The sequence below is a fragment of the Mycosarcoma maydis genome, chromosome 5 (genome assembly GCF_000328475.2).
Source record: "Mycosarcoma maydis chromosome 5, whole genome shotgun sequence".
Lineage (NCBI taxonomy): Eukaryota > Fungi > Basidiomycota > Ustilaginomycetes > Ustilaginales > Mycosarcoma > Mycosarcoma maydis.
The window spans coordinates 176331-190786 of record NC_026482.1 but is presented as its reverse complement, the minus strand read 5'-3'; the positions used below and the strand labels follow the sequence as shown (position 1 = coordinate 190786).

Genomic DNA, 14456 nt, shown 5'->3' with positions numbered 1-14456 from the left:
CCCTCTCAGAGAGAGGGGGAGGGTGCAGCACCAGGAGTTGCTGCACATTTGGCGACCTTGGACCTTGGCTGTTTGGTGCGTTTGTGTCCACCAAAGCCGTCCGGAACGAGGACTTCGGTCTCGTCATCAGAAATCACCTCTCGCTGCGCGCTGGAAGTGGACGGTTGAGCTGGGGCGGATGTTGCTGCAGACGAGTCACGAGCAGAAATTTTTGGTCCAAGTCGCGCCTGGAGAGTAGCTTGACGGTTTGCAGCACCTCTGATGCTGACGCGGTTACGTCCCACGCCGCGAGGGATCTCAGCGGACCTACCGAGGCTCGAAGCTCCATCGGATCGGTAGCCCGAGGCAAGACTTGCGTTGCTTGTACACTTCTGAATCGATCTGTTACCAGCTGTGATCAGCTGTTCCGAGCCGGGTCGTCCCTTGGCTGCTGCTGAGGCTGATTTGTTGACTCGGTTAGACCCCGCGCCACGCACAACGTTGACTTGAGGTTGACCAGCTTGGTGAATGTGTTTCTTAGCGCTACTGGCGGCGGAAGAAGCGCTGGTGATGGAGGACTCGGTGAGCGTTGGACTCTGATCGCTATCGGTCTCGGTGCTGCTCGGTGCTGTATCCGTACTGTAGCCACCCATAGCAGCGACTGCAGCGACTGCAGCGCTAAGACTGTGAAGCTGATGCGGCTGTGTTACGATCTCTTCGCCGGCACTGGAGGGCGACAAGAAGTCTTCGTCCGTATAAGCTCCATGTCCCAGCACGTCGGGTTCGCCAGAGACGATGCGCACACGTCGAGCATCTTCTTCGGCGGTTTTGGGTCGCAGACCGCGCATCTTGTTCATGGACGATTTCTTGGGAATCATGTGCGCTCGTGTACGACTGTGAAAACCAGAAGTTGAAGTAGAGGCGACCGATTTGCGGGAGCCAGTGTCAGTAGAGTATGCCTCGGATTCGTGTCCAAAGTCGATGCCTAGGCCAGACATGTTGAAGGATGATTGATCGCAACAAGCAGAGCCTGTGCTAGAGAACGTATTGATCGAATCTTGGTGGAAATGCCTTCAAATCGAAACTTGATGATGTTATGTTGATGATTAAAGGCCAATGGTTGCGATTAGGTGATGATACTAGAGTAAATTCTGATGGCTGAAGGTATGCGATGTCGAGATAGGCGTTGATGTCGAGACGAGAGGATGGATGGAGGTTAAGGTCAAGGGGCAAAAGCTAGTTGAGGCGGTTGAAAGCAACTTCAGATGGGGCAAAGAGGTGACAGGGAAAGGTGAGACACTTGAACGAGTCAAGGATAAAGTCTAAGCGCTGTGTGACCATTACATAGGAGCTAGTTGTACGCTTAGCTACGCCAAACGAGAGGCATAACTGTTGGGGAAGCAAAGCAAAAACAAAGAGCAATGGGGAATCTGGACGGAACAACATCTACGGCGAACCAAGACAAAATGCGAGCACCAAGAGCGCATTGGACTGGGATGCATGACAGTAGCAAAGTACAGCGTGAGCATTGCAGACTAGGTAAGGGTGTCAAGGGCTTCATCTGCAGACTTGCTTCAAGGATCGACGGGCACTGCAGCCGGAATGGTGGCGCTGAGGGTTTGGCGAAGTTGTTTGCGGCCTATGGTCTGAGATTCAAGCCATAGTAATCTGCCCTCCTTAGGGAGACGATGTAAGCAGGTATGATGACAACACAGCTCACAGCTCCGTGAGCAGTGAGAGAGCAGCAAGAAGAGAGAAGGAACAAGTATGAAAAAAATCGACCGCCCAACGCGCGTCCTTTGAGCCATATCATTTTTTCTCTCTCGATTCGACTGTCCCGGTAACTTATTTCATCCTTGCCGTCCCGACTACTTTGCGTTTTCGATCCTGCACGGCGTGGGCATGCATAGGAGGCTGTGCACTTTATCTGACCGGATGGGTGTCCATAGCATCGCAAAGTGGCGTCCATCTCGATCTTGGGACGCTTGACGAGGTGTCTGCATGGTTGTCATGCCGGGCGCTAAATGACAGGCGAGGAGGTGATTCACGATTCACGATTCGGACGAGACAGGCAAGGGAAACAAACATGGAACCTCACTTCATGCCTCACGCGTCGTGCCTCATGCCTCGTGCCTGGCGGTGGGAGCTGTAGAAGAAAGGGGGTCTAACATTTTCGTTTTCAAACGTGGATCGTGGATCGTGGATCGTAGATCGTAGATTTACGCCGATGAGAATCTACAGGTGCGGCAAATCGACGTTTTTTAGCGGCAGTTACGAGTGTGAGTTATGACGGACGAGTCGTGGGTAACTTGGCAAAAAGGCAACGATTCCGTGGATGACGCGCAAAATTACCGCCCAATTCGTGATTCGTGGTTCGCGTGATTCACGATTGTGAGTGTCTCCACCGTGCAGTGCAGCCTTTGCGCACAGGCACAGGCCCGAGTCGTGAGTACAAAAACACATGCACACACCCGTTCACAAGCACACACTGTCACTGAGTGAGTAACGTACAGTCAACGTGGTGAGCAAGTCAACGTGGGTCTGTGAGTTGAATTGAATCCCGTTTAGGAACAATGTTGACGTCTGCTTTCGCTCTTTCCTTCATCGTCACCTCTTTCACACACCGCGACTGTTGGCTCTGCCGTTGCCACTGCAACTGAGCATCCGCTCATGGACTCGGCTGCGTTGACCATCAAGTGTTTCTTTCGCACTTCTTTATTGTCGCGTCCTCACCCAACAGTCACGAGTCGGTTTGTCCTTCGTACTTCGTGCCTCAGCTATTGCGTCACTCCGCTTCGCCTCGCACCAAGCTTGCAATCTCATGTCAGACGACGCGGAGAACAAGGCCTCATCCGTATAGCAACCTGCGCTCGGCAGTATCATCAGTGATCATGTCAGGCAACTCCAGGTCGTCTTGCAGGGACAACGCCAGCGCCGGCTCAAGCTCGCCCGTGAGTCCCACTGCTGTCCAACGACATCCCTTCACTCGAACCCCCTCCACGGAACCACCACGCTTCCACCTATCTCACGAGTCACATTCTGCCCCAGCAAGCGACGGCACATTGGCAGTGCATCGTGGCGCAACCAGATCCAGCAGATATGAGCATGCATCGTTCGATGCCTCTGTCAACAGCCTCCCCTCCTCTTCAGTCTCTCCCGCTGCTGCTGGCCCATCCTCGCCCTCAAAATACTGGCCAGAACCATCGGTTTCGGACTCGCACCCTGTGTCATTCAATGCCAACGGTGGCCCAGATCGCGACAGCTGCACTTTGGATGATCGCTCGTGGCCTCAATTCAGACGTCCGAGGCTGCACAACGAGGCTTCCACTGGCTATGCATCATCCACCGACGGCGACCTCACACCGATAGCGTCAACTTCTAATCCAAACCAGGCTAGTGCTGCTCGTACGCCTCTTGTTGGCGTCAACCTCACCAACCAGCAGATCGCTGACATGACCGAATCCGACGTCTCGGAGTGCGATGATAGTGCCAAGCTGCGGCGTGCGCGGCGTGCAAGCAGTGCCAATTCCGCTGCTACGTCGGTCTTTAGCTCTATCACAAAAAGTTTTCGCGGCGAGCCCTTCTGGAACAAGTCGAGTGTCTCTTATGCCCCGCTCACAGGTACAACTCGTTCACGCAGCCTCAAGAAATCCAGGTGGAATCGCAGTTCCAAGACGGACAAGGCACTCTTTTCCACTGCCTCATCTGCATCCAAGGACCGCAGCCGTGGTCGCAGGTCTTCGTCTGTATGGACGCATCCCGTGAGCATGCTTGGCTCTTTTTTCATCAAGCTCTTTCGAACCGCCTTTGGACCCATTCATCCCATTACCATCATTCTGGCGCTCGTGCTCATCGCCAGTTTTGTAGCCTCGGTCACCAAACTCATCATCTACATCCTTAATCCCGACAAGGAGCATGCGCAGTGGCGCACTTACTGTCAGAATCAGTCCTCCTTTCCGCACGCCTACGCCGACGCACTCGCTCCCGTCGACGTGTTTGTCGGCGTCTTTAGCGTCGATAGCTCCTACGAGCGCCGCCATCTCATTCGAAGCACTTATGCCACACATGAGCTTCCGCTCGATCCGAGCACGGGTAGGCCGACCAGCCATGTCCAGGTCAAATTTATCATCGGAAAACCGCGTAACGCACACGCGAGGCGAGTCGCGCTCGAAATGGAGACATTCAATGACATTGTTGTGCTCGATATAGACGAGAACATGAACAGAGGCAAGACGCACGCCTACTTTCAATGGGCTGCAGAGAATGCTACCGTGCCCTTCTTACGCGCTGTCGATCAGCAAACTTCACAGCGCCCTCTAGGCGCTCACCTCGATGAGCCGAGACAGCGCGGCAACGGCCATGGGCAAACGCGTGAAGTGCTCGGTGGCACTGCTGACCAGCCGCAACGCTACCAAGTGCTCTGGAAGAAGGCCGATTATGTGGTCAAAGCCGACGACGATGCGTACATCTTCCTTCAAGAGCTTGAGCGTCATCTCCGCGTTGCACCTCGCCAGATGACCTATTGGGGCTATCTCATCCGCAACTGGTTCATGGGCGGTGAGTGTTACGCGCTGTCCAGCGACCTAGTGCAGTACGTGGCGCATTCAGCAAACGTGCTGCATCACGTCAAGGGCAAGGAGGACAAAAAGGTGGCTCAGTGGATTAACTTGCATCCAAATCGATCCGGCATTCACTGGGTGGCTGAACGCTGCTGGATCTATGACCATCCAAAGGCGGGTACCGCCTATTCGCACGGCTTTCTTTTTCCCGATTACGTCGAAAAGATCAAGTTGGAAGGCCGACGCGGTCTGACTGACCAAGAGATCGCACGGCGCGGTGGCGAACATCGGGCAAAGTCATACTCGACCGTCTCGCGATGGCATTTGCCGTATGTTGAACCACGCGGCGATATGACGATTGAAGAAGAGGTCGAGGCTTTGGTGGAAGGTGGAGGTCGATGGGAGGGTACATGGGTACGGGGCGAAGAGGGCAACGAGACACAGATCTGGGTCCCATGGCAACAGATTGTTTTTGAGGCCAACGACGAGCGGCTCAGACCAGCTGGGTTTGACAACCTTGGCGCTCATCCGACGATTGCCGAAGAAGTAAGCATCGATCCTGCCTCTGGCCTAACGGTACGTCACATTGACACGGTAGGCCCAAAGCCATCGGATCCAGTGGCCGACAACATGGATGACGATCCGCAATCGCCGCCCCGTCGACGAAAGCGGGATATACCCTTGCTCGCCGATCTACCCTCGGTGCCTGGCTTTGACTTTGGCGCTGGTGGTGTGTCGCGCAGAGCAGCCGAGAAACGTAAACGGTCGTTTGCCAGTGCAGCCCTGCAGCCACGCATGATACCCCTGCCTACCCATAAGGACGGCAACGGCGAGGCAGAAGAGCTGCGACATCGACGATATCTCGGACGACCGTTTGGTGGGACAGTGGTAGTGCATTACTTGAAAAAGAGCGAATGGTTCTATGAGACGGCCTTGGCTTTCTCGGGTCGTGGAAGCTTCTGGCCTGACGGTGCTGGTGGTACAGGCAGCGAATGGAGGTCATACGGCAGTCCACTCGTGCGTCATGAGGATGGATATGTCAGCGAAGGTAGGAGTCAGCCACGTCCAGATATGGAGATGGCGTACATGCAACAGGCCAGAATTCAAGCGCAGGCGAATGCTGCGCAGGCTCAGGCTCTGGCAGCGAGGATGGGCAGCTTTACCAGGGCTAAGCCGGCCACTGCTCCACCGCCGCCGATTCAGCAACAGCAACAGCAACAGCAACAGCAACAGCAACAGCAACAGCAACAGCAACAGCAACAGCAACAGCAACAGCAACAGCAACAGCAGCCGGCAGGATCGACCTGATGCGGCAAGCAGGCACACCCATTTGGTTCCGTCTGTCCCAATTAAAATCTACTCGTCATGCTTTGCTCCGTTGCGATGAAAAGTCAAGCGGTGGTGAATGCTTCATCTCTCGAATTGACTCGTTCCCATCACGTTGTTTCGAGAAAGTGACGCGTTACTTTGAACTTTACGCGATCCTTGCGAGTCACGAGTCACGAGTGTCACTTTTTTCAGCCAGCGTGAGACTCAGCTGTGCGTACAGTCGTGAGTAGGTTGTTCCAAATCGTATCACGAATCACGAATGCGATTTCAAACAAATTACACCGCGTTCTGATGCCGTTATTTCGTTGTGGCCTACTTCGAGAAAAGTGACATACGCAAGTCGAACTGAGCCTTGTGGCCTTTTCTATCCACGTAACGCTGGCTAGCAGCCTCCAAGTTTCCACTTTCACTTGGCCCATCCTCCCGACCGCCACCTGTCCCTCCTCTTCTGTGCGAACCCATCCAGTAACGACATCCATAGCTTCAGCGTTTCCCAACTTGATCAGGCGCGGTCTCGTGCTTGGATCAAGTTTCAACGCGTGCTTCGGCCGACATCCGCTTCAGTCAGACCAGTGCTACCCAGTGGAGCTGCGCATCATCTAAGTAAGCGAGCAGCAGCTGCGGCAACAGCACAAGCACTCGCACATCATGCGTAGAAGCGTTATCCTTGCAGCGCTCGGTGGCTCGCCGTCTTTGATACCAGCAGACGGCACAAAGGATTCGGCTACACCGCTCAAAGGAAAGAGTTCGACATTTTCACGCCCGTCTCCGCTCGGAGACTACTCACGCAATGCCAATGCTGCTGGTTTCGGGCCGCTTCTGGGCAGAAAACCATTCAAGCCACCTTCGTTCGCCAACCAGCGCGAGAAAGACAATCCGGGCGGTGGAAGGAAGCGCAAAAAGGTTGACTACCGCGGCATGGACTCGGGCGAAGGCCGAGATGCCGATGCCAATAGCGATAGTGATGCTGGATCTGGCTCTGACAATGACGGCAACACCAAAGCTCGAAAGACTGTCGCCAAAAAGAAGGGCAAAGCGGCCGTGAAGACGCTCGAGGGGATCTACAAAGGCATCGACGCCACAGGTGTTTCTCTCAACGTGGATCGTCGCAAATGGGACGTGTTTGAGATCAAACCAAACGCAATCAAAAAGGGCTTTTCTGTCCCAGTCATGACCAACAAGCAGGGCCAGGTCATCGAGACGAGGCTTTCATATGCAGCGTTGGGCACCAGAAGGCAGATCGACATCCCTCCTCGTCCGCTGCATGACCCCATGGGCGAGCATGCCATCGTCCTTTTTGATCCTACCATAGATGATCGCGAAGCCGAGCGCAGAAAGGCCGAAATCCAGCAGGAGCAAGCAGCAGAAGAGACACGCATCGAAGCGGGCGCAGCGGTGCAGACCCCGCATAAGAGCCTCGCAGACATCCTCGGTCTCAATAAGGCCAAGTCCAAAGAAATCGAAAAGGTACCCGTCGTCATTGATCCAGTCCTCAGCAAGGTGCTCCGTCCCCATCAGGTCGAAGGTGTCAAGTTCCTCTATCGATGCACTACCGGTCTCGTCGTCGAGAAGGCGTACGGCTGCATTATGGCCGACGAAATGGGCCTAGGCAAAACGCTTCAGTGCATCGCACTCATGTGGACGCTGCTCAAGCAGTCTCCGATCGCACACAAGTCGACCATTGAAAAGTGCATCATCGTCTGCCCTTCATCCTTGGTGAGAAATTGGGCCAACGAGCTCATCAAGTGGCTCGGCCCGGCTGCGCCTGGCAACCTAGCTCTGGACGGCAAGCTGAGCAAGGACGAGATGATTGAAGCGACGCGTCGATGGTGCAGTGCCTCGGGGCGTGCCATCTCGCAACCAGTCATGATCGTATCGTATGAGACGCTGCGCAACTTGCAGGAGGAGTTGGGCAATACCGAGGTCGGCCTGCTGCTCTGTGACGAGGGCCATCGACTCAAGAATGCCGACTCGCTCACTTTTCAGGCGCTCACGCAGATTAAGGTGCGTCGCCGTGTCATTCTTTCTGGTACGCCCATCCAAAACGACCTGTCCGAGTACTTTGCGCTGCTCAACTTTGCCAACCCAGAGTTACTAGGCAGCCGCACCGAGTTCCGCAAGAACTTTGAAATTGCCATTCTCAAGGGGCGCGATGCCGAGGCGACCGAAAAGCAGCAGCAGGAAGCCAACGAAAAGCTGAGCCAGCTCTCTGCGCTGGTGAGCCGGTTCATCATCCGACGAACCAACGATCTGCTTTCCAAATATCTGCCGGTCAAGTACGAACATGTGGTGTTTTGCAAGATGTCAGCCTTCCAGCTCGACCTATACCGACTATTCATCCGTTCGCCCGAGATCAAGAAGCTGCTTCGAGGTACGGGTAGTCAACCGCTCAAGGCGATCGGTATCCTAAAAAAGCTGTGCAACCATCCGGATCTGCTCGACTTGCCAAACGACTTGGAGGGAAGCGAGGAGTACTTTCCCGAGGCATATACGCCCCGAGATCGACGATACGTCAACCCGGAGCTGTCGGGCAAGATGATGGTGTTGCAACGCTTTCTAGAGACAATCCGTGCTACTAGCAACGACAAGATTGTGCTGATCTCGAATTACACGCAGACGCTCGACGTGTTTGAGCGCATGTGCCGCGCCAACCGATGGGGTATGTTCCGACTGGACGGCACCATGACGATCAACAAGCGGCAGAAGCTAGTAGACCGATTCAACGATCCGGAGGGCAAAGAGTTTATCTTTTTGCTGTCGTCGAAAGCGGGTGGATGCGGTCTGAATCTGATCGGTGCCAATCGATTGGTGCTGTTTGATCCGGATTGGAATCCGGCATCCGACCAACAAGCGTTGGCACGAGTATGGCGAGACGGACAAAAAAAGTCGTGCTTCGTCTACCGATTCATTGCCACAGGGTCGATCGAGGAGAAGATCCTGCAGCGCCAGTCGCACAAACAGTCGTTGTCGTCGTGCGTGGTAGACGAAGCGCAGGATGCAGCACGCCATTTCTCAGGTGAAGATCTGCGCGCGCTTTTCACGTTCAAAGAAGAGACGGCATGCGATACACACGACACGTACAAGTGCAAACGATGCAAGAACGGCAAGCAGTTTATCAAAGCCGGCGCGCTGCTGTACGGCGATACGAGCACGTGGAACCATTACGGCAAGAACGAGATGCATCACTTGCACGATGATTTGTTGAGAGCCGAGCAGGCGTATGACGATGTTAGTTTCGTTTTCCAGTACTGCAGTCACTAGCGCTTCGTCGGCCGATCTGGTTTCTTTCCGGTCACGTTGTGTCTGTATACCCTATCATTGGCATGTACATTCAAGAATCGTCGCGGGTTGCTTTTGTTGACAGATACTGTCAAGCGTTACGTGTTGGTTGTAGGATGGTGATGAGCCGGACGACAAGACGATGGTGGAGAAGATGGAGTGCTGCGTGCGGGGATACAATTGAGAATGGAGCTAGTGTACAGAGTGAGAGATGCAAGAGAAGGATTGGGAAAGGGAGGTGCTCTTGATCGGAGGGAGGGATTAGTAGCCGACGGGGTTTTCACGGATGGTCTTGCGCGTCCATTTGGGGACCTTGTGGACGCTTTTTCGGAAGCCACGATCGTGTTTGCTGAAAGTGGTATATTTGTCGTTTGGTGACATTTGAGATTCGGGTTTGATGGAAGCGATGGCGTGCGAGAGCGAGTTGCATTGGACCGAGGATTGCTCGAGTGTTGCAATTACGTTGTCGACAGCTCGAAGCCGTTGTCGAACCCGGTTCTTGCGGGTGGACGATAGCCTCCATGGGTTCTTCCATAGCAGTCCACCGAGGGATGGGAGAGTGGGCCGAAATGCACCCAGCATGGTACTATAAACAGATGGCGTGAGCCGAGTGACAGAGGTGTTGAGATGAAATGCTAGCGATCGCCTGGCCTTGAGACAATCCAAATGCCCAACGTGTCGGAAGACGCGAGCTTGTTGGGACGTTAGCCCTGCTATGCCTGAATGCGGATAGTATTTAACAGCGTTTGGCAGTGGTCGGCCTTCGACAACAACACCAGAGAAAAATTCAAGGTGACGAGGATGATGAGGAGGAGGACGAGGACCATGAGAAGAATCCAAAAATCTTTCTCCATCTTCAGAATCAGAGACGCACCATCGCGAATCACGTGGATGCGTGATCCACGATCTGTGATCCGCCCAAAGGAATGTTAGACCGCTACCATTACCAATCAAAAGCATCGGGAGAAACCAAGGAGCGATCTCGATACAAAACGTGAATTTACGAACGTGAATCGTGAGAGTAGTAAATAGAAAGAGCTTTGCCGTGCGTGTTCACGGTTTGCTGTCAACACTCACGACTCGTGACTGTGGCAATCGTAAATCGTGAATCGACGAAAGAGAGCCTTCCACGTGTCGATCACAAAGAAGATTCCTGAATCACGGTTTGTGCTCTCGTTTTTCCTCTCGCTCTCGAAACACATCTTGGCTCCTCTTCCCCTTTAGGCACTTGCTCCCGCTACTCTCTCGTCAGTGAGAGAGTGTTATGCGTGTCAATGTCAGAGTGCGGTGCAGAAAACCAGACGTCGAGATCTCATTAAATTTGGAGCGAAAGGAAGGAAAACCAGAAGGCACCACGCAACGGCAAATGGATTCACGATTCTTCGCGTACTTTCGTTTGAAACTCACGAAAAAAAAGAAAAAAAAAAAAAAGAAAAAGAAAAAAAAAAAAAGTGCCAAGCCTGAAGCGTCAGGTTTGGCGCTTGCAATCACGAATGAACACGAATACAGCTGTGAGTAGAGCGAGTTTGCTTTCATGATTCGATCGGCGATGGTCCAGCGAGAAGCGACGCAAAGTCTGTCAGCGTACAGTCAAGAGTCGTGAGTGAGTGTCTGTTTTGTCCTCAAAGCGTGAGTGCGACGGCTACCACTTTGGGGTGACACGTATGCAGTTCCCTCAATCGGCAACATGTCAACCCTGACACGAGAATCACAGACTCGTGAACTGTCAATGTGACCGTGCACATGGACGATGGTCAATGAGAAATTTTAGGACGTGGCGGGCAGTATTCTGGACCTGATGGGCTGTGTCTCTCATTCTGTGCTCCACTCATTCTCACTCTCGGCCACCATCCTCTCGTTCCCCTTGCCTCATCTTTGCCGTCTTGGCCATCATGGAAGCAGCGTGGACAAAGAGCGTCCATGAGGCGCTCACTCAACTTCGAGTAAACCCTTCCAAGGGTCTCTCGGCTACCGAGGTCGAAGAGCGTCGTGCAAAGTACGGTTCCAACACGTTACCCGAGCAGCCGCCTACGCCACTATGGCAGCTCATTCTCGATCAGTTCAAGGACCAACTCGTGCTCATTCTTCTCGCATCCGCCGTCATCTCGTTCGTCCTTGCCCTGCTCGAGCAAGACACTACGCTCGGCTCGGCTCTCATCGAACCCGGTGTCATCTTTCTCATCCTCATCGCCAATGCCACCGTCGGAGTCGTCCAGGAGCGTAACGCTGACAAGGCCATCGATGCGCTCAAGGAATACAGCCCCGATACGGCCAACGTCATCCGTGAGGGCTCTACCGAAAAGGTTCGATCCGAAGACCTCGTACCTGGTGACATTCTCATCCTTACCGTCGGTGACAAGATTCCTGCCGATTGCCGTCTTATTGCCATTAACTCCTCTTCCTTCCGTGTAGACCAAGCCATTCTTACTGGAGAGTCGATCTCGGTCAACAAGACGCTTGATGCCGTTCCGGATGCCAACGCAGTCAAGCAGGACCAGGTCAACATTCTCTTCTCCGGTACCACCGTCGCCAATGGCACCGCGCTTGCCGTCGTAGCTCTGACCGGAACACGTACCGCCATCGGTGACATTCACGCAGAAATCTCCAAAGATGATGATGACAAAACTCCTCTCAAGCAGAAACTCGACGACTTTGGTGAGCTCCTCGCCAAGGTCATCACCGTCATCTGCATCTTGGTCTGGATCGTCAACTTTCGCCATTTCAACGACCCTTCGCATCACGGCTGGGTTCGAGGTGCCATGTACTACTTCAAGATCGCCGTCGCTCTCGCCGTAGCTGCAATTCCAGAAGGTCTAGCCGCTGTCATCACCGCCTGTTTGGCGCTCGGAACCAAAAAAATGGCCAAGAAAAACGCCATCGTCCGCCACCTGCCTTCGGTTGAAACGCTCGGCTCGACCAATGTCATTTGCTCTGACAAGACCGGTACGCTCACCACCAACCAGATGAGCGTCACGCACTTCTCCGTTCTTGACACCAATGCATCCATCGCCGACTACTCGGTTTCGGGAACCACTTTTGCACCTGTCGGCGAGATCACCGATTCGCTCGGAAAGAGCGTTACCAATCTCAACAAGCCTCGCACTGCTTTCCACGCGCTTGCCGAGGCTTGTTCTATCTGCAACGACTCACACGTTCATCTCGACGACCACAACAACTACACCATTGTAGGTCAGCCCACCGAAGCCGCTTTGAAAGTGCTCGTGGAAAAACTCGGTCACCACGATGACGCCTTCAATGCGACGCTTGCCAAGCTCGACCCTGTCGAGCGAACCAGCGCCGTCAGCAACGAGTATGGCAAAGCACACCCGAGGCTGCTCACCTTTGAATTCAGCCGCGACCGCAAAAGCATGTCGACTCTGATCCAGCGTTCCTCGGCGACCGGATGCCTGCTCGTCAAGGGTGCCCCGGAAACCGTCGTTGAGCGATGCGATACCGTGCTTCTCGGTAAAAAGACCGCTCCTCTCGACTCGGCTCTGCGTGCACAGATTGATGAAAAGGTGTTCGAGTACGGTCGACAGGGCTTGCGAACGCTCGCCATTGCCATCAAGGAGGATGTACCGCTCGACGTTGAATCGTACCGCAGCAGCAGTCCGAGCGAGTACGTTCAGTTTGAACAGCGAATGACGCTCGTCGGTCTCGTGGGAATGTTGGATCCACCGCGACCCGAAGTTCGTCATGCGATCCAACGATGCCGCCAGGCTGGCATCCGTGTCATTGTCATCACGGGCGACAACAAGAACACGGCTGAAACCATCTGTCGCCAAATCGGCGTTTTCGGCGCTTCGGAAGATCTCCAAGGCAAATCGTTTACTGGACGAGAATTCGACGCGCTTACAACGCATCAGCAGAAGCTAGATGCCGTTTCAAACGCATCCTTGTTCTCCCGAGTTGAACCATCGCACAAGTCGCAACTGGTAGACCTGTTGCAGTCTCAGGGACTGGTTGTAGCTATGACTGGCGACGGTGTCAATGATGCGCCCGCTCTGAAAAAGGCAGACATCGGAATCGCCATGGGTTCCGGAACCGACGTGGCCAAGCTCGCTGCTGATATGGTTCTCGCCGACGACAACTTTGCCACCATCGAAGCCGCCGTTCAAGAAGGACGATCCATCTTCAACAACATGCAGAGCTTTATTCGTTACCTGATCTCGTCGAACATCGGAGAAGTGGTGTCGATTTTCCTCACGGTGCTGCTCGGACTACCGGAAGCGTTGATCCCTGTCCAGTTGCTGTGGGTCAACCTGGTCACCGATGGACTGCCAGCTACGGCATTGGGCTTTAACCCGCCGAGTACGACCATCATGCGCGAGAAACCACGTTCTCGAAACGATCCTCTGATCTCCGGCTGGATCTTTACGCGCTACCTTTTGGTAGGCGCTTTCGTTGGAGCGGCCACCATCTTTGGCTACGCCTGGTGGTTCCTCTTTTCTTCCACGGGCCCACAGATCAGCTACGCGCAGTTGTCGCACTTCCACCAATGCTCGCTACCCGCCTCTCAAGCCGCGGGTGGATTGTTTGACGGAATTGACTGTTCCATCTTCTCCACGTACCGTCAACCGTCGACCATCGCCCTATCGGTACTCGTGGTGGTCGAGATGTTCAACGCTCTCAACGCGATCAGCGAGACCGACTCGTTGCTCACTTTCGGTCCGTGGAAAAACCCGCTGCTGATCGGAGCGATTGCGTTGTCATTGGCACTTCACTACGCCATCTGCACCATTCCCTTCCTCCAGGATTGGTTCCAGGTGACTCGTCTGACCGTGCAAGAGGTCAAGGCGGTGGTTTGGATCAGTGCACCCGTGGTGCTGATCGAGGAGGTGTGCAAGTTGGTCACTCGCATCATGTTTGTAACTCAGCGCGCTCAGCCCGAGAAGGTGGGTTCGCACAAGAAGCAGCTTTGACGAGACAAGAGAGATGGAGCCGCGCCGAGCAGATCGCCTAAGATTTCCGATCCACCAACGAAAGCCGATTTTGTAAGAACGCCTTGGAGACTCGGATGAGCACTGCGATTTTTACACTGATACAATCAAACTACATTGAAGTGCTAGCAAGTGGCTGGTGTGGGTTGGTGTGGGACGATCAACTTGGCACAGTGGGGCAAAGGAGCGACGTGGCGTTAAGAAGCTTGGTTGCTTAGACACGACGCTGCTGAGCTGCGAAGAGTTTTGCAACCCACAACCGTGCGTGACAAGGCAGGCGCAAGGTTGTTGTGGGATCATACACGATTGGCACACAGCCACATACTTGGCCTGCTTCTCTCTGCTGTTGCTCTCGCGCGCGCGTCGCACG

General features: G+C 54.2%; 5 protein-coding genes across 5 annotated transcripts in view; 3 read left to right on the top strand and 2 right to left on the bottom strand.

Moving 5' to 3' along the window:
• UMAG_15077 (uncharacterized protein) overlaps positions 1-977 on the bottom strand; it is a gene marked incomplete at both ends in the record, with an annotated part of 5404 nt that extends 4427 nt beyond the window's left edge. Inside the window, one exon of the mRNA XM_011390621.1 lies at positions 7-977. Coding sequence (XP_011388923.1) covers positions 7-977 — 971 coding nt within the window. The remainder of the gene's footprint in view (positions 1-6) is intronic.
• A 1893-nt stretch (positions 978-2870) lies between these two features.
• On the top strand, positions 2871-5846 carry UMAG_12181 (uncharacterized protein; the record flags this gene model as incomplete). The annotated part of the gene is made up of 1 exon (XM_011390608.1): positions 2871-5846. The coding sequence occupies one exon, from the start codon at positions 2871-2873 to the stop codon at positions 5844-5846; it is 2976 nt and encodes a 991-aa protein (XP_011388910.1).
• A 669-nt stretch (positions 5847-6515) lies between these two features.
• On the top strand, positions 6516-9128 carry UMAG_02083 (putative DNA-dependent ATPase; the record flags this gene model as incomplete). The annotated part of the gene is made up of 1 exon (XM_011390154.1): positions 6516-9128. The coding sequence occupies one exon, from the start codon at positions 6516-6518 to the stop codon at positions 9126-9128; it is 2613 nt and encodes an 870-aa protein (XP_011388456.1).
• A 279-nt stretch (positions 9129-9407) lies between these two features.
• Positions 9408-9728, bottom strand: UMAG_11916 (mitochondrial 54S ribosomal protein mL60; the record flags this gene model as incomplete). Its single annotated transcript, XM_011390594.1, has 1 exon — positions 9408-9728. One exon carries the CDS (start codon positions 9726-9728, stop codon positions 9408-9410), a length of 321 nt encoding a protein of 106 aa, XP_011388896.1.
• A 1310-nt stretch (positions 9729-11038) lies between these two features.
• On the top strand, positions 11039-14068 carry UMAG_02081 (endoplasmic reticulum calcium transporter; the record flags this gene model as incomplete). The annotated part of the gene is made up of 1 exon (XM_011390153.1): positions 11039-14068. One exon carries the CDS (start codon positions 11039-11041, stop codon positions 14066-14068), a length of 3030 nt encoding a protein of 1009 aa, XP_011388455.1.
• Positions 14069-14456: the final 388 nt, after the last annotated feature.